Genomic DNA, 20,411 nt, shown 5'->3' with positions numbered 1-20,411 from the left:
TATTGAATGCCAAGATCATTATGCAGCCACATGCTTTTAGTCCAGCGTTTAATTCACCTTTGTTTATCATTATGTTGAATGTAGTTTTAAAAACTGAGTTCCCTTAAGTTAGATACAATTTATTATTAAAACAGTAATGATATTTTACTACTGGCTGCTATAGAAACTCAAGTAATATTTTATTGCTGGGATAGCCAGAACACTTCTTCCTAACTGAAGTACTCCCAAGACCACACATTTTTATTTCCACACACTACAGCCAGATGCTTAAAGAGTTACTGCTCCAGTTCTATTTGGTGGCCTGTACAGACCCCCACCAATACCTCCTCCTGGGCTTTATTAGTTATCACATTGACCCACGTATCAATTCAACAAGCTCAGGGGGCTCCAGTTTATCAATAATGCAAATATAGGCAACAGTGGCTTTAAGGCAGGGTCTCATACACAGGCTTTTTACCCACCATATTCTTCCTAAATGAATTATATCCAGAGTTGTTTCAATTATGCAAACCATCCCACCAGATTTCAGTAATGCCAACTACAGTATATTGAATTTCTTGTCACTAATGGATTCCTAGCATTCACATATTAGCAATTAAAAAACACCTTCCCTTTACACTCTTTGCTACATAGCTGCAATTTTCTCACAACATGCTGTGTGTGAATTTATATCACAGCTACCTTTTTAGCACCTTCCCTTTTGTGCTGCCAGTTTGACACCTTACTGCTCAGCATGTCTCCAACTAAAAAGATTAGCACCTCACGCGTATAAGATGCAGACCATCATGTTTATAATACCCACCTCATGCTCCATAATACTACAATTTTCAGATACACACTGGTCAGACAGGCAATGATTCTCATGCATTAGCTTCTGTATTCTTTTACTTGCAAAACTGAAGAATCCTCTAAAAAAATCACTTGTTTACACTTCTGCAGTCCTCATTCAAAAACCCTGACATTTTCTGTAATCTCCTTATTCTACTGTAAACTGATTACCGCACCTGTGGGCTCCTCCCAGCAGGCGTCCACTGGCTGAGGAACTTCTCAGCAAGTCCACAGCAATAAACAAAAGTCTTTAAACAAAGAACGCACACACACATCAACAACAATCTCGCTGTCCTGTCCTGGACATTTGGAGGGGACCCCTGTGGTTCAGGCCCTAGCACAGCCATCTGGCCCAACCAGGGAGTCTGCAGTTCAGCCTGCCATCTGCCTCCAAGTCACAACTCTTTCCTCACAGGTTGCTACCCTACAGCTTTGTTCTCTGGGGTTTTAAACTCCAGTGAGACACTCCCTCATCAGTAATCTTCCCACAGCTGCTGCTAACTCAGCAGGACTGGCTGCCCCCTCTTAAAGGGAAAGGCCACCCTGTTACATTCACGTGATGCAAAGTCATTGGCTCTCCTATGTATCAGCAATTTCTATTGACCAGATGACCTTAGAACAACACTATCCTGTTGTTCTTTGCCCTACATTTTGTCTTGCTATACATTACCAATGATGATTGCTTGCCTTTTCAGGATAGCTAAAGAACCTTTCTTTGTAGTTTCACATTGCACAGGTGCCCAGAGTTTCAAATGATATAACCATATGTATATTCAATCATATGTATGTTCTAAATTAATTATTCCCACTGTGGCGTAGTTGGCTTCTCTGTAACTGGCTGTAGAATAAGAATATATCACAGATGTTTTGCACAGGGATGGGATCCAATATCTCCATATTAGGTTAGGACCACATAACTGAGAGAGCTGCCAAAATGTGTGCTTATGTATAAATCAACTTGAAATATTTTAAATATCATTACCAAAATGGCAGAGAATGTATGAAAGGGACCTGAAGAAAGTATCAGTTCAGTTCTCTCACTCTAAAAGACAAAAAAAATTCCAGCAGAGGTACTTTTGACTAGAAAAGGCGTTAGCACTCAGCAATCTCCTCTTTTAAGTACTGAAACTACTGAATCTTTAATTTGTTAGGGAAGAGATTATCTTGTTTGTCAAACTGCATGAACGCCTGGATTAGGAGATCCTAACTGAGAAAGTAGTCTCCACAGTCAGGCAATAACATAATTCTGATATCCCAATGAATCCCCTAGAGTACTTAAGGATCTGAAGTCCATTTTCTTGGGAAGAGAAGTCTCTTTGCCCTATAACATTGGCTGCCGGTCCATGGGAGGGCTGGCTGCCAGACCAGAAGTGACTGGCACATTGTGGACCAGCAGCCAACTCTTTTTTATAATGAGTATAAAAAAGGGTTGGCTACCTCCCACAGTATGCTAGTCACTGCTGGTCTGCAATTTGCTGGTCCACAGTCACTTCTGGTCTGCAGTCACTTCTGGTCCACAGTTTGCTGGTCCACAGCATAAAAAGATTGGGAACCCCTGTTGTAGTTGGTTAAGTCTCAAAAGGGTCCCTAACTGTCACATGACAGATTGGCGCAGATAATATAAGGAAGAAGAAAGTTTGAATCAAAGGTCTGCCTTTTCCTCTGCTGGCTAGCTAACATGAGGAATGCTTCTGGAGATTATTGCCTTTTTTTTTTATGCTTAAATCAACAGTAAAACAAATCCTGAAGAAAGGGGCTTAACAAGACTGGGCTATGAAGCTTTATTTCTGCTCTCTCCACAGGGAAATTGCCTACCAATTCACAAGTGAATATAGACATTTCCACATTTGGGTTTCAAAAAAATCAAGGCACATGAAAAAAAGTGGTTCTTTGTTTCTAAAAGTCCAGATTAAAAAAGTTTGAGATGTAAAACAAATTTGTGACTAAGATCTGGCTTGCTCTAGAGGAAAACAGGGTTTATTAGAAACCTTGAAAAAAAATTCCCCCAAAGCTGAAAGATGATTTCACCTATTTCTCCATCAGCATAGCAGAAGCCATAGTGTGTTAGAAACAATTTTACAGGTCATATTTTTGAACTGTACATAATCAACAGTAATAAAGAAGTTGCCACCATAAAGTTTTGATTCAGGGAAGTTCTTAAAGATTACTTGACTCTTAGTATGTCCCTTAGTCCAATAGGCCACATAAAAACCCAGTCTTGTTCCTAATGAAGTTAATAGATGATCTGCCCAATTAAGTTGATTGTAAATCATGCTGATACAGCACAAGAGTGACACAAAGTCAGTATATTTCTTATGCTTAGGGTTCTAATATAGCCATTTCTGACGCCCCCAAAGCTACTATGTCCTTTCTTGTTTTGCTATTACAAATTTCTGGCCAAAAGTACTGTGAACACACTCAGGATCATCACATGCCAAAATAAAGAAAATACACACTTGTCAATACAAGTTAGAACTGGTTGGTCTAGATCACCCTATTCCAGTGGGAAAGCCCATGGGAATTCAATTTATTCATCAGAGTTCAGTAAGGATCTGTGCAAGTGCCAAAATGCTGCCAAGGTGTAACTTTCACATTTACAGGATACAACAGAATATGTGCGTTAAATATGCTCATTGGTGCCCTCTTCTATCCCTTCTTCCCAACCCTTGTACTAGCTCAGTAACTGCTCAGCTCCATGGTTCACTTAAAACTGGACATTTTGCAGAGCTGTGCATCCAGTTCTAGGAGGGGAATACCACATTTCTGATAGATCTGAGTAATTCAACATTTCTATATTTAAATTATGTAAAATTAGAAATGCATACTACTTAAGTACATACCCTTTCAACACACAAGAGTCATTCAAGCTTAAAAGGGGATGGTTGAGATATTCCAAGCATACATGGCAAAATGACCTAATAATTAAGCAGTATTGAGGGGGAAAAGACAAGTTTCCTGCTGGCATTGCAGCAAACAGATTAATTAACATCTGAGAGGGTGTTTCCATTTCACCTATCTTCAGGAAAATACTATAATGTTTCTCTTCCTCCTAGGAGCACTCATGCAACAATGTAATTATAGTCCACAGCAAAACCCTTGCTGCTGTGAGTAGATTGTGAAGTTATACACTCACACTATGGTATATTTTACTGAACTTATTCTTTCAAAAATCTCGTTTATGCCTAAACCTTTTCATATGGACATATGGTAACCACTAGTTTATAGAAATGAAAACCAACCACTGTCACGTTTTGGGCACTGTAACATCTATGGAACGTATATACATATTAACGAGTTCAGAAGTAATGGCAAATTCTTACAGTATTTCAAAATAAATATGTCGATGGTAGGTGCTATAGGGCTTGGGTCCTCAGTGTGATGATGTCCCTCTCCCCTGTTAATGGGTTAAGTAGGTATGATAATTGTCTCCTTTGCCCCTTCCCGATGTTGTATTTTCACCTGCCACATCTTTAAGGTTTCTGGTTAGTATTAGCAGGAGGTTCTTGCAAAGAAAAAGTGGGGGAAAAATCACCTTGGATCACCTGGCCAGATGGATTTATGGGTCTCCTCCTTCCCCTTTACCCTGACCTTACCACACCTCGGTTGTTAAATCAAAGAAAGAAAACACAATAACTTCTCAGGTGACTTCTTCCCCAGGCAGAGCTGTACAAACCCCAGTCCTTCCGGACTTAAAGGGTCCAGGTTGCAGCCCAGCCACTGGCCTCACTTGGGACAATCTGATAAATCCACTTGTATATTGAAAGGAGGGGAAATTTAAACCCTCTCAGCTGATCTAAGTACATGAAAGAAAAAAAGAACTGAATACCATCCCTCCAGGCTCCAATGAACAGTCCTCAATAGTAGTCCTGACTTCTGGGAGGGCTGAGCTCTCTGGCTCCTCCCCATTCCCCTCTCCCTTGCTTACTTTGAGAGAAAGTCTCCTGCCCAGTCATATCCCATCACCCTGGGCTTCCATAGCAATACTTCCTCTGGCGGAGGTCCTCCGATCTCCTTTGCCTTCTCCCCAGTGCTTTGATCCTACTCGGCTCTCAGCAGATCAGCATCAGTAGCAGAGCTCCCTAGTGCTTCTGGCTTCCAAGTGCTAGGTTCTCCCCTCGGGGTGCCCCTCTCTGGAGCCAGAAGTACTTGGCCCAGTGCATCCCAGGCCAATTCAGAATGAGCACTGACTCTGAAAATGTGCCTGGCTGCCACATGCACCAGTGGTGGCCTGCCGGTCTCCTGAGGTAAGTATGGGTGAATTCAACTTTGTTTTCTGGGGTTCTTCCTCTGTTTCATCCCTTTCTTGACAAAATATTTTCCTTGTTCGTCTTTCTTCCCTGTGGTATAAAACCACTGAAGGACATCTATTAATTGTAAACTGTGTTCTTAAAGTTAAGGAAATTAAACCCCAAGAGCACACTTTTTCAGTGTTATGTACCATTAGGTGCCTCTGAGGTCAGGCCTCTTTGGTTCAAGATAGATTAAGTTAAACTTTGTCTGAGTCTGAATATGATCAGCCAAACTTTGTTTTTTTTAAATAAACTATTAGAATAGAGAAGTGGTTTTCAACCTTTCTTCATCTGTGGACCCCTAAAAAATTATGAAGACCCCTTTGGAAATGTTGAGTGGAAGTACAGATCCCTTTGAATTGTAAGTGTGGGTATTCACATACTTTTGATTGATCATAGTCATCTTTCGTGGACCCCTTCGACATAGGGTCCACATACCACAGGTTGCAAACCATCGGAATAGATTATCGGAGCTAATTTGTGTGCACCTCAGATTTGAGATACAATGCACTCTTAATTACAGACGGGCAGATGGCCTAGTGGTTCAAGAATACTACAATTTCAGGAAAGCTGAGTTGTATTCTTGCTTCTGCCAAAAACTTACTGTTTGATCTTGGGCATGTCAGCTAACCACCCCATGCCTCAGTATCCCCCATCTACAAAACAATTACAAGAATACAAACTTCACAAAGGCCTCTAAAGACCACATTCCTTAATGACTGCAGAGCCTTTTGTGACCACAGGAGGGTAGAGGCTATTAAAAATAATAGGTTTAATGGGCTATTAAGAATAAATACACATTATTTGTGGAAGAAATGCGTCAGGACTGCCATTTTTATATTTCTAGGCCTGCTATTATTTTTAATCAAAAGGAAAGACTGAAAAAATGCCTGCATGCTGGAAAGATTGCCATCCCATTCAGCTGAAAATCTTTTAAGTCCAGGTCTGGAAAAATCTCACTAGCATTGATCCTCTATGAATGGCAGCAGATGTCAAAGACTTACAGGACTAGCTCTCTCCTGAAAAAAATGCAATCTATGAATGACAAAGTCTAGGTTTAGTCATACTGCAACTTTTTGTTTACACCAATCATGGAAAGGGGTTATCACAAACATCACATAGGCAATACCCTTTTCAGAATTCCTAGGACCCTACCAGATGTGCAGGTAAAAGCACAATAAGATCTGATGCACAACCCACAGAATTGTGCTTCCTGCTATACCACACATCCATGGCAAAAGGCATGATTGTGGAATCGAGCATCAGATCCCATCATGCCTTATTGCCAATGCAGGGGGAGCTAAGGATTGGCAGCGGGAGCATACCATGCACTCCCTCAGCTGGGAGCCTGCAGCTGATGGGGCTACCAACTGCAGGGGTATACTATGCCCTCCCATGGCTGGAAGCCCCACCATGCCCCGTAGCTAGGAGCCCAGATGAGCTGACAGGGCTCCCAGCAACAGGAGTGCATTGTGCACCCCCATGGCTGTGAGCCCAATCAGCTGCAGCTCCCAGCTTTGGGGACACATGGAGCCCTCCATTGCTAGGAGGCCAGAACAGCTGACAGGGGTCCCAGGGTGTTTTTACACATGCTCAGGGAGGGCGGGGGGAGAGCAGTTTAACTAGAGTGTCTCCAAAAAGAGCTGCTTTATCTAAAGCTCAATGAATGTGCTTAAAGACCCTCACCACCATTTGAAATTTCATAGATTTCATAGACATTAGGGCTGGAAGGGACCTCGGGAGATCATCGAGTCCAGCCCCCAGCCCAAAGGGCAGGAAGTCAGCTGGGGTCATAGGATCCCAGCAAGATAAGCATCCAATTTACTCTTGAAAGTGTTCAAGGTAGGTGCTTGAACCACCTCCGATGGCAGACTGTTCCAGGGACACTGATACATGAGAGACAGAGGCTGGCTGGAACATGGTAATTACCACACTCCAGCAGACTCGATTAATTGAATCTGCTCTGACACACTGTAATTGCAGTGCATCAGAGCGGCCTCCCGGCTCCTGTACAAACACCCCCACACAGGGGTGCATCTGCCACATGTTCAGTTAATGTCATGATAGGAACTAGCCATGAAGTTATTACACAATTTTTGTGGAATAACTTTGTGGTTTATTCCTTGCTTTATAATGCCATTAATTGCTTTAATGTGTAGCTGGGTCACAACTTAAGACATGGTTAACTGGTTAATCATATCTTAAGTATAACATGTGGCAGGAGCCTTAGGCAAAGACCTGGCACAAAGGGAACACATCTGGTTCAAGAACTGACTAGCTCTTGACAGAACAAACTTTCCTACTGCTTGTCACAGCTCCCTCAAAAAGACTTTATTAAAAAGAAAATAATTCTATGCATAGGCGCACGCATGTACATACTCACAGACATACAAAAGGCACCACTCCAAGACTAAAAGCTTGCCTTCAAGGTAAGGAAAAGAAGTTTCAGATTATGCAACACCTTGTAAAAGCCCCTCTGATGACATCTATCATGATAGTTTCTAAATACTAGTCCTTCAAAACATTCTTCTATAGGGCCTTTTGCTGATCTGTCCTTTCTATTTTCCATTACTGGTAATTTCTTTGAGCTACTTCTAAAGCATACTACTCTGATAATTTTAGATACAACATGCAATCCTATATACACCCAAAAACATGTTCCCTTGAGAACACATTCCTAGACAAGGAAGAGATGCTGCTTCATTTGTGTGAGATGGAAGAGAGTAGAGAGGGGGTAGAATAATGGAAATGATGTAGCTTTAGGAATTATTTAAAATATCTAATTTAGTTTTATCGCAGTTCAATACCTTGGACATTTAGCTCCAAGTGAAAAAAATCAGCAAGATACAACTGTATGGAAACTTTTGTATGACAATAGCCAAGTGTCAAGGTTTTTCACATTAAAATTACTCTTTTATAAAGACATGTGATTCAGTTCTAAACCTTAATTACTTCTGAATGCATTCATAAAGGAATACTCATTACTAGGTCATTATTACAAAATGCTGTTGAACTTGTATTTGTCCCCATGCTTCCATCTCCCAACATGCCTACATTGCAGTCTTTGTCAGAATACTGAAGCAGAGACAGACTCAAGCTAGCTTTAAAGTAGGTAGTAATAGCCTTCTACTTGTGGTTAGTGCAGTCTGCATAACCAATACAAAAAGCAGGGTAAATAGTGACTAGGCCATGAGGAGCTTTGTGCTGACACAGTAACCACAGCTAGCTGTACCCAACTAGATAACCTGAAGCTCGTCTGAACATATTTATAATACACTGTAGTCACAGAAGGCATAGATTCAGATAAAAAGGTATATAAGCACACAACTCTCATTTATAAGCATTTACTCACATTAAAATCAATGTGAGCTTAGCCACCTAAAACAGAGTTAGGTGCCTAAATACCTTCTGGATTTGGCCACAGTGGAAACACCTTCAGTGTCCTTCTGGTATTTGAACCAAATTCAGCTCTCTGTGGTAAGTAAGAAAGACACGGGCAATTTCTCATTGTATTCCCTTCCACTGTCTTTGGTTTAAATGGTGGTTTTCTCTTCTGTTCATTCTTCCATCATATTTCTAAGAGCATGGCAAGGATACCTCCAAAAAGAAACATATCTGGGGTAAAATACGTAAAGTCGCTGGCAAATTTATTGAGTTCAATGAGGCAAGCTTTTGTTCTGAGAGTAGCTAATATGTTGTTTTTTGCTAACATTTTGATAGCTGGCATATGACTTAAACACTGCAGGAGTGGCACAAGGGAAAAGGACATGTAGCAGGAAAAGCAAACAATTTGTGGATGTCAGATAAAGCAGTGGATTAGTTTTCCTGCTGCTTTATTGCCCTCTTGTGCCACCTCCCTCTACATACCAGGCATGCCCAATTACATCTGTCAACCTATGGAAATTTAATGGACATATAACTGTCATCCCTACAGCTCAATATAGGCTGTATATGCTTTGCAGCAGGGACTATGTATTTATGTGTGTTTTTACTGCAGCTACTACAGTGAAGCAGCAATCTTGCCTGGGCCTGTAACACAAAGAACATCTAAGAACAGGATTGAGTGGATTTTCAAATTAAAAGGTGGTACACTAGAATAAAAAGGTTATATAATAAAGAATAAAAAGCCTGGGCATAATTTAATGAAATAAAGAATATATAATAAAGCATTAAAACCCTGGTACAAAAATGCAAGTAACATGTTAGAACTTAAGGGCATTTATTACCCAAAAAAAAATCAAAAACAGATTTTAAAACCTAAGAATATAGGAGCATAAGTGAAAGAAAGAAAATATGGCTTATTTGTCTGCAGGCGATGCAATGTAACATAGCTAAGACAGTTGCTACATCATATGCTGGAGAGAGTAAAACAAATGCACACAAATTTACCCATAGTTAGTATAATTCTACTCAAATGCTGTATCAGAAATAGTTTTGAGCCTTTAAACAGGCACTAGGATGTTGTTTTGTTACAGGCAGCTCAACAGACAGGATACTGGTAAATGCACAAAAAGGAATAACCCAGCACTGGCAGAGAGATGGACTAGGTGACCTAATAGGTCATTTCCATCTCTAGCTTGTCATATGATTACTGTTGGATTTAGTGCCAGCATGGCAGGATACCAAGGAATATGCTAACTTACTTTTCAGCCATTAAGTACCAGGTATACATGATTTCATACAGTCCTTTTCAAAAAGCTCCCTCTTTCCCACTGAAACATTAATAGGGATTGTACAGTATTTCTCACACATTCAAAACTCAGCTGGTCTTACTGTTCCTTCCCTGTATTTCTCACCTACATCAGAGATGCTGAGAATCCCTGTCTGTGAAGCACTTTGTGATCCAGTTATGAAAGGCAATATAGTATTAAAAAAGACACCATCAATTTGTTATATATCAGACTGGCTTTTTAGGCTAATATTTTTCCAAGCAAACATTGTGTTCTTCAAAACTTAAAATTATTTCAGGCAAGAAGATTCTTCTGCATTTTAACTTATTTGGAGCATCTGATAGAACTTTGTGTACAGTCATTTCTATGGTTTTTCTTACATTCCCCTTGTTTGTGTGGGCTTTTCACACAGTAACAGACCAGGAAAACACCAAATCAAAGCATTAGAAAGTGTGATTTGGCCAGGCAACTAAAATTATATTTTACATTCATTTTTAAAGAGAAGTTTCTTTCAGTGTCCGTCTGTAGACTTTCTTTCTTTTTCACTTGACTGCTCTTTAAATTGGAGTTATAAGAGCTGCCAAAAGACTTGAAATCCCGCCTATCTTCCTTTTCTCCTCACGTCTTTTAATCTCTACTCTTCGCTATTGAGATTTTATGCTAAGTTTATCTTTGTCTGCTTATCAGATAAAACTCTTCACTAAGGCTAAGAAAATCATGGAAACAGCCCGCGGCAAATGAGGCTTCTTGTCTGCTTATCATCTCTCTACTAGACTAAACATTGCTCCGTACATTTGGGTGACACCTGTAGGCTACAGGCTTGAGATCCTGCAATCAGGATTCATAATAAAAGAACTAGGGTCATAAAATGAAACTAGTAGGTAGCAAGTTTAAAACTAGAAGAAGGAAGTTCTTTTTCACCCAGCGGCTGCATCCCCACAAGTGGGAACGTGCACTTTGAAGTACCTCAAAAGCTTTCGAGGTGCTGCAAAATGGACACAGTGCACATGAAAAGGTTTGCTGTACTGCACATTTGCAGCACAGAGCCAAAATGAGATACTGGCAAATCCTGGTATCTAAAAAAAATGTAACAAAAAAAGCGGGGCAGCACACATGGCTACAGCATGTGCTGCCGAAAACCAGAACCTGGCCAGCTCTAGTTGCTGGCCAGGCTCCGTGTGCCAGGATTACCACCACTGCAGACCCAGGAAGCCTCCAGGACTCTAGGTGAAGTTGCTGGGACCAGTCCAGGTACTGGCCCCAGCCTCCTCTACCCCACCCACGGCAATTTGCCATGGGCCACAGCGTGCATGTAGGGACAAGTAGCAGTGGCACAACTGTGCCAAGGAAAAGCACATGTGCACTCATGGAGATGCACTCAGTGTGTCATTCAAGTGTGGAACTCACTGCCACCAGGTTTTGTGGAAGCTGACAGTTCGGGCAGATTTGCAAACTCTTGGAGGAAAGTGCATCAGTAGTTATTTAGCATGGGGGTTAGGAGCAAAGCCTCTGAATCGCAGTTTCCTTAAATGCTGGAGGATGCAAAACAGAAACAGTGGGAAAAAAAACCCTGGTCATATCTGGTTCACTCTCTTTCCACACCCACTCTGCCACTGTGGGACACAGGACACTGGGCAAGATGGACCAACAGGCTAACCCAGTAAATGGTAGGATACAAAGAAATATGTATCCTACCACTAAGCATCAAGTATGCATAATTCCATACAGTCCTTTTCAAAAAGCTCCCTCTTTCCCACTGAAGCATTAATAGGGATTACACCATATTTCTCCCACATGTTCAAATCTCAGCTGGTTCTACTATTCCCCCTGCATTTCTTACCTACCTCAGAGATGCCGGGAATCACTGTCAGTGAAGCACTTTGTGATCCAGCTATGAAAGGCAATATAAGTACTAAAAAAACCACACCATCCATTTACTATATATCAGAATGGCTTTTTAAGCTAATCTTTTTCCAGGCAAACATTGCGTTCTTTAAAACTCAAAATTATCTCAGGCAAAAAAGATTCTTCTGCATCTTAACATCTATCCTTCTTAACCAGCCTTGCCTGGGTTACAAGGCACAGGGACAGCACGGTACCTAGACTCCTGGTGGCCCCAGGCAAACTTTTAGCATCAGCCTCCCCTCCCCGCCCCCCCTTTCGCCAGAGATAATGATAATAATAATCCTTATTTTCACCATTTTCGGGCTGCCTTTCTGCCCATGCCTGTGTCCAGCCCTGCACAGGGGATTGCCTCCGGGATGTGGCTTTGGGCTTGTCGGGGAGCAGCACAACATCACAGCTCGCCCCTGCCTCTGCGGGCACGTGTTGCAGGGGAGATGCTGTGGCAGCTAGGCCAGAATTTATATAGATAGACATATAAATTGAACCCCACTCTTGGTGGCTTCCCTTCCCCGTGGCCCTACACAAAGTCCCAGGGCTGAAACGCCACGTCCCTTTGTTCCCCGTGTGTGTGTGCGTGCGTGCGCGCGCGCGTGTGGAGCCCTCCCGTCCCAGAAACCCTCCGACCCGCTGTGGCTGCCCGCTGCCAGCCCTGGCGCGGCGCCCCGGGCAGGGCAGGGCGGGCGTGAGCGGCGGCACGAGCCCTGCCTGCCCTCCACCAGTGCCCTGTCACATGCCAGGGGGAGGCGGGGGGCAGCCGGCAGCGCGGACACTGGATTTGGGGAGCGGGGCTGCACGGGGCCGGCCGGCCCCCGCCCCGGCTGCTGCTGCGAGGCAACTTCCAGCCCCGATTTTCTTCGGCGTCTTGTTTGATGCGGGGCTGAGGCGCGGCGCCACCTCCCGCCGCCCCGCTCCTCCCCGCCCCGGCCCGGCCCGGCGGGGGCCGCTTTGTGTGCGCGGGGAGCTGCCACCTGGAGACGGGGCGGCGGCCGCGGCGGGGCTCGCTCTCCATCCCTCGCCCCTTGCACCATGAAACTCCCGGGGAGTCCCGGTAGCCGGGGAGCAGCTCTGCTGCCTCTTTGTCTGCTCGTCCTGAAGACCTGGGTGCCGGTGCAAGGCTACCTCTACAACAACCGCTACGCCGGGTAAGCTGCGCCAGCCCTCTCCCTGCACTCACTCCTGGGAGCTTTGGGGATCATTCGCGCCTGGCTTTCCTGACATTGGGGCAAGGGAGGGGGGACACTGGTTTAAGCACTTTTAGGGACTCATGAAATACTCAGCTCGCCTTCTTAACTCTCCTAAGTTTGTTAACAGGGGATCTGGGGCTGTGGAGGCTGCTACTCTTCCACTGCATGAACTTTCTTGTTGGAGGGGAAGTATCTGTATGCTCTGGTTCCTTGCTCTGTACTCTAGAGGTGCCTGGTAGGGAGGATGATACCTACAGAGAAGTTGGAGTTAATATGGACAGTGCCCCTTCCACTACCACCGCTAATTAACTGATGCTTCAGTTTAGTCTAAAGTGAATGAAAGATTTGCATGTCTCAGTGGAATGGATGTGCATGTTCATCTGATCTGGTCTGAACAGTTTCAGTGCATTTGAGCCATCTTATTGGACACCAAATTTTCCAAGCCCCCAAACATCCAGGGTGTTGCTACAATGAGGCTGATATTTATATTTGAAAATTCTTTTTTCCCCCTCTCATTTAAACCTAATGTCTGTTAGGAAGGGAGAGTTTGGTTTTCGTACTAATTTAGACCAAAGTGCAGCATCACTGAGCAATGGCCATTCTTAATGGGCTAAATTTTATTGGAAGGCTGTGTATGTGATTCTTATAGAGTTTGAAGATTTGTATTAAGTGTTAATCAAAATTATATTAACAATAGTAAATCAGCATTTCCCAGCCAAAAGTGGGTGGATTGCTGAATGGAGGGAGGGACCACTGCCAACACATGGTGTATGCTCCAATGTAGAATACGATTATGACTCCTTAAAACTGACATGCAGATTCATATGTAACCTGAAAGCAAGAACTGTATTTCCACTGTTATTTTATTATGGCAGTCAGGCTGAGTGTGTTGATTCCACTGCTGAATTGAAGTTTAAAAAACAGTCCAGAGGTTTCAGCAAATTGGTAATGTGATATGAAGCTTTTCACCCTAAATTAACTGGTAGTGACAGAAAGTACTTAAATGTGACAGCTGCTTTGCTGTCTCAGTCCAGTTCTTGGAGTATAGGTATGTATCACACACACACACACACACACACACACACACACTTTAGTTGGCAGTATCAGAAAACCGTGGACAGGGAGGCTAAATTCTTCTAGAAAGTAAGGATCATTCAATAAACTCTCGGTGGGGGGCAGGGTTCTGTCCACATGAAACACATGGCAGGATGAGACAAATTATTGGCTCCAAGTTAAGGCTGCCCTGCATTTATTTGCAGATGAATATGGAAGGCTTCAGTTTTCCAGTACTGGGAGTCTGCCACCTTCCATAAGTACTAATTGTATATATTATAGTATATACAAGATGTCGACATATCATTTTAAGCCTAGAAGATATTAATGATCCATTCCAGTAGGAAGTTAGTCAACTCAAAGAGAAAAGGTAAAAGTACCTTCGGGTACTGTATTTGCCCCTAAGTACCCCCAATAGTTTTTATGGGTTTATAATTATATTTTCTTGCTCAAGCATTGGCTTGCTGCGGAAAAAGCCCAAGCAAACAATGTATACTGTCATCATCTGGCTATTATTCTACAAACTACTCTGAATAACCAAATCCAAGAAAATAAGGCTTCATGGAGTAGCTCCATCCACCTGGAAAAGCTTAAAGAATCAGGCTGATCCTGCAGTTACCCAGTAAAATTCCATGGTCATGAATATTGATGGTAGTTAGGCTATTGATTTCAGTGAGAGGTCAAAGGTCCACCTAAGCCTAGCAGTCCATTACATTAACGTGGTTAAGGCACACTAATTTTTGTAGCAACAGCACACTGGGGAGTGATGGAGCTAGCATCACATCTGGCCACCTTTGACCCAAATGACCAAATACCTGTTTACAGCTGGGTCAACTGAGGGTGACCTTTGGCAGAAGTCCAGAGTGGGAATCAAACTCATACGTCAGTGATGACAGGAAGATACTTTAACCACTCTGCTACCACACCTTGGTTTTGCTGGGTACCTGGTGGTGCCTCAGTATCTGTAAAAAATGTTCCCAAAGTTCCATCAAATGCAAAAGAGAAAATTAGGAAACATGGAGATTTTCCCTCCACCTAACCTCTTTCATTTGTATTAGCCCTAGGACTTACTTAAGAAAACAGTAGGTTAAAAATTCAGCCTCAAGTGGAATTTTTAAATTGCATAGGTTATTCTCTGATGACAAGCCTCTTTTGCCCTTATGAAACTTCTGTCATCAAGTCAGAGCCCTGGGCAGAATCGTTTTATTTCCTGTGTGTACTCCTGATTACACAGTTGAGCAGGTGTGACTCTTGTGCCTGTTCTACTGCCTGGAGGGTGAGGAGGGCGGGGTCAGAATTTAATGTAGTGCTTTCAAGAGTAGCAGTCGAGAGATGGACAGTTTTGCTCAGATCAGTTTTTAAGTGTTACAATCCCCTCACTTTCTTAGAAACTTATCAGTTCTGATTGTGTGCCGTCAGTCACTGAAATACCCAGGTGATGGTGGGAGCGCTGTTTTTGGTTTTTGTTTTTAAAAAGGCTCAATGGGACTCAGTCTGGGTGATAACTGTAGCACACCACAGAGTAGCATTAGGATCCAAGAAGGCAATTACTTGTAGCATTGGATATCTCCCATGTTCCCTTTCCTAACTCCTCCAAAGATGTCAAGGGAGACCAACAAGAAGGGAGCAGCGCAAAGTTCCAGACAAAGCAAACGTAGGAGGGGAGCTGCTGATGCTGTCAATGAACAGAAGGACCTTGGAGTAGTCACTGCCACCTGGGAAAGGAGGCAGCTTCCATCAGTGGGCTAAAACATGTTAAGGGAACAGGTCCTCCCACGCTTGCCATTGCAAAGTCAGCGCACTCTATTTTCTTAGTTTAGCTCTTCTCCCACTACATGGTACATGTGGTTTCTGTAAGCCTTCCACCCGCTTCTTTCCCAGGCTCTGATCGACTTTCTGAACAGTAATTCTGCTGAGTTCTACCACACATATTTTCAGAAAAGTGCCAGAAGCCCTTGTCTCAAGCTACCAAATGGAGGCAGGGGCCAAAAAAGCTGAGGAAAATAATTTGCCAGATACAGAGCTTTTGGGGCAAGTGAGGAATAAAATAAAAATTTGGAAGTGGGCATTTTACATGCTGTAACTAGAATTCATTAATTTAAGAAATAATGGATGTGTCTATACATGCATTACATCTGGGAGCACTTTACTCACAAGTAAACTACTCATGAGTAAATGCTCTTAGACAAGCATCTACATGTGCAGGAAACCAGAAGCAAGTTTGCTGCTAATGGCAGCAAATTGTTCCCGCTTCCTGGAGCCCTGCAGTGGGTCCCTGCTGTCACCAGGGGCAGCTCTAGGCTCCGCCTGGGTGCTAGCCTAGGGCCTGCCAGGGAGCACTGTGCCAGGAGACAGCTGCCTCCTGGCCAGGGCTGGGACATTGCTTCCTGCCCCTGGGGGGGCTGCCTGCTGCCGGGGCAGGGACAAATGTCCCCCTGCCCCAGTAGCAAGGAGCTCCTGGCCTTGGCTACACCGGCAGGCAGGGACCACATCCAGGCAGACCTGGATAGGTTAAAGAAGTGGGCGGATCTGAACAGGATGTGGTTCAACAAGGACAAGTGCAGGGTGCTGCACCTGGGGAGAGGGAACCAGCATTATGGTTATAGGTTAGGGGCTGACCCTCTCAGCAGCACAGAGGCAGAGAGGGATCTTGGAGTCAGGATAGACTCCAGGGTGAATATGAGTTGCCAATGTGATGAAGCAATAGGCAGAGCCAACCGCACCCTGTCATGCATCAACAGGGGCATCACTAACAGGTCCAGAGAGGTCTTGCTCCCCCTCTATGTGGCGCTGGTCAGGCCTCAGCTGGAGTACTGTGTCCAGGTCTGGGCGCCGCACTTCAAGAGAGACGTGGAGAACCTGGAGAGGGTCGAGAGGAGGGCTACTCGTATGGTTGGGGGCCTCCATGGCCAGCCCTATGAGGAGAGGCTGAGGGACCTGAATCTCTTCAGTCTCTGCAAGAGGAGACTGAGAGGGGGAACTTGTGGCTGCCTACAACTTTATCAGGGGCCAGCAGCAGGGACTCGGGGAAAGTCTGTTCACCAAGGCCCCCCGTGGAGTCGCCAGGAACAATGGCCACAAGCTGAGGGAGGATAGGTTTAGGTTAGATATCAAGAAGAATTACTTCACTGTAAGGGTGGCCAGAGCCTGGAATAGGCTTCCCAGAGAGGTGTGCTCTCACCTTCCCTGGAAATCTTCAAGAGGAGACTGGATAGGCACCTGGCTGGGGTCTTATGACCCCTCCCACCCCCAGTGCTCCTTCCTGCCCATGGCAGGGGGTCGGACTAGATGATCTGTCTAGGTCCCTTCCAACTCATTGATTCTATGATTGGGGCAGGGGACTTTGAAAGAGCTGCAGGGGAAGAGCAGGTCCCAGCCTCCAGCCCCAATCTCCCTGTTGGGCAGCTAGCAGAAAGCCCCTGGCTGGGCGGAAAATCCCCATCCAGCCAGGCTTGCTGCCAGCTGCCCCATCAGCAGATTGGGGCAGGGGGCTGGGACCTGCCCTCCTACCCCACAGCTCTTTCCAAGCCCCGCACCTTGATTGCTCAGCAGGGGCTCAGGACTGGGATAGTTCCCAGCCCCCGCTGCATGATCACAGGGCAGGTGTTGAAGAGCCTGTTCCCTAGTCAGCTGCCTGATCACAGAGCTGGGTGGAAAACAGACTGGAGAAAAAGGAGCTCCCTCCTGCTGGGGCAGGAGGATACAGTCCCCACCCAGTCTCCAGTGGCGGAGTCCAACCCTGCAGCAGGCAGCTCCTGTGGGCAGATTTGCTCCCAATCAGTTGTCTACATGAGCGCTACTATGCAGTAACAAATTGCAAGTAAATTTGCTACTTGCATTTGCAGATAACAAATTTACTCATTATTAGAGCAGTTTACTGCATAGTAAGTGTGCATGCTTACTGCACATTAAAGCATCTCATGTAGACACACACAGTGACACACATTAGTTGCAACTTTAATAGTTACGTGGCATGATACATTTTCAAAATCATAAACAATTAAGAGTATTTAAGTGATTCGGAGGCAGATAACAGAACCTGAAAACAGAAATTATTTAAAGCCAAAAAAAAAAAAAGGAATGCCTGACTATGGATATCAATACCTCCCATGCTGAAAATTTTGCCCATTTCATATTGACATCATTAACTACCCAGGTATTTGTGTAACCTTGTCTTTTTGCCTGGATGAGCACAGCTACTAAAACTGAGAGCATTCAGTGAAAGCTCAGATTGTTTAATGAGTATGAAAGTTATATTCGTTCAGTTAACTATACACAAATGTGAAAGCTGCACATATACTGCTGCTCTGGCTGGTTTCTAGCAGCTTCCAAAGCATGAAACAGGTACTTACTGTATTCAGGGTGCCCAAAGCATCCTCTGGCATCAATTTTGGCATCCCCTGATCATCTAGCAGTCACTCGTGTTAAAATTAGATAGGCTTGCTTTTGAGCCCCTATTATATGTGCAGGTTTTGCAAAAGTGTGGCATGTTTAAGAGAGATTTGAATTGAAATGACCTGATATACTTTGAATTAAAATAACCTGATACCAGCCATCACATGGGAAACAGTGACTACAGTAAGATCATAGGCATGCTCTAAACTTCCCCAAAGCAACTGCACCATTTGCAGCCAAGTCCAGATCTTTCAATTCCATAACATGTGCCTCTGTGACTGGAGTAAAGCTCCTAAATCCCATGCCTCAAAGGGCCTTGGGGCATGTCTGTATGGCCCAAGGCAACACTATGCAGAGGAAGCAGAACTAGCTCTAGAACCAAAGGCAATATAGCCAATGGAGCATGGCACTGCTTCCAAGCAAATTCATTCTGCTGAGAAGTGTCTGTGTGTAGTAGCTATCACAAGTGCTCAGCAAGGGAATGATTCTGAGCTCTACTGCACTGTAAACTTTTATATGTGAAAAAATGCATTGAAAAATGTAGAATCCAAGCCTCCCCATGCAACATATGAATTAACTCCTACCAAAAGAGAATGTGAGTTATTTGTAGTCTGCAGAGGGAGAGTAGAGTCCACAAATAAGCACATTTCTTTACACAAATTAGGCAACTGAGGAAAACTATAATGGAAAAAAAATCAGGAGGAACTAAAATGCCTTATTTCTTGATCTGTCAGATGTAGTGGATGACTATGGTGAAATAAAACCCCAGTGCACAAGTAAAAATTAACAAGTTTGCCAGAAAAATGCAAACATTTATAAAACTAGCAGTCACACACCTGAACCAGCATAAGGCACTCACAGTGCCAAAGCAAATCTTTCCCCAATACCAACTTGATAGCCAGGATATCATTATTCATTTGTATAGTGTGGTATACTGTGGTACCATATAGTGCAGGAAACAATTGTATGTAAGGCATGCCGCTGAAAATCAAGCTCAAGAGAAGGGTCGATTCCAAGGGCCCTTGTCTTTTATTGAATAGTCTCCCCTACCACTAAGAACACTGAGCAAGCAGATTTATAATAGAGGAAACAATTCTTTGATTGATTGGATAATCTGAATTTTTCCATGAAAGCCAGCAGGGTTTGCCTGTGGACACCATTTTACATCATGTGAAAGAAATGCAATGCTTCTGACTATTTAGTGCTGCAATTGCAACTTTTTAGGTTACAATGAATAAAGAATCACCAACTACTAGTTATTCTAATTCTTGTCTTTGTATTTTCATGAATAATTTATTAGTGGCCAAGGCAGGAAAATATTTTTAACAGTTAGCATGTACAATGCATGTATTTAGAGTAGAGGATGAAGGGAGAAGCCTACAGGCTAAAAAAGTAGAACACCCATGTACCCTACCCATTAGGGGATGAAGAGAAAGCCATGTAAAGCAAATCAGTTTGTCTAGCCTAGTCCTCAAGATTAGTTAAGATCCAAAACAGAGTTTTCCACACTGTAAAAGCTGCTTGAGGTAAGGTAACACCCCAAACTAGACTTGTGGCTAGTGTCACTGTAAGAAGATTCTCTAAATCCTTTGCTTTTACATTTTAAAATTTTCCTGTTTCCAGACACAGAAATATTTCTGTGAAACAGGGCAAGATGGAGTATCATAATGAAAGAAAAATTCACCATTTCCCCTGACTCATTTGGTTTTTGATTATTGTTTTTCTTAATCTAATCTGGAATTGGTTATCTATACAAAAGTACATTAAATTTTGAATATGGAAAGTAGAAATGGGTTGTCTTTAAGAAAGAAACACCCTGCTCATGTGACTTGGTGTGACTGTCACCAGCTGTGTGACTGTAGAGTTTTACCAAGCCACCATGTGCACACACAAATATCAAGCAAAAAGCAGATTGTTAGATTCTTGTTTTGGAGTAGGAAAGACTTTGAAAAGCAGAAGTTTTCAAGATGCCTGGTATAAACAACCACAGTATATATGATCAGGGAAGTAGGATTTAGCATTTTTTAAAAGTTTGTATTACTGGTAATATATTTATCAAATTTCAGAATGATCTTTTTTGAGTTGCT

The 20,411-nt window shown here is 43.4% G+C and overlaps 1 protein-coding gene across 1 annotated transcript in view; it reads left to right on the top strand.

Annotated features, from left to right (window-relative positions):
• The first annotated feature begins 12,302 nt into the window (after positions 1 to 12,302).
• Positions 12,303 to 20,411, top strand: part of CPA6 (carboxypeptidase A6) — a 134,836-nt gene continuing 126,727 nt past the window's right edge. The window contains exon 1 of the mRNA XM_090040115.1: positions 12,303 to 12,834. Within this exon, the coding sequence (XP_089896241.1) occupies positions 12,719 to 12,834 (116 nt within the window). The 5' untranslated portion in view covers positions 12,303 to 12,718. The remainder of the gene's footprint in view (positions 12,835 to 20,411) is intronic.

This window comes from Crocodylus siamensis, chromosome 3, assembly GCF_052110815.1.
Source record: "Crocodylus siamensis isolate JL-2025a chromosome 3, ASM5211081v1, whole genome shotgun sequence".
In the NCBI taxonomy this organism is placed as follows: Eukaryota; Metazoa; Chordata; order Crocodylia; family Crocodylidae; genus Crocodylus; species Crocodylus siamensis.
The sequence above is the reverse complement of the archived record's forward strand: the minus strand, read 5'-3'. Positions and strand labels throughout refer to the sequence as shown.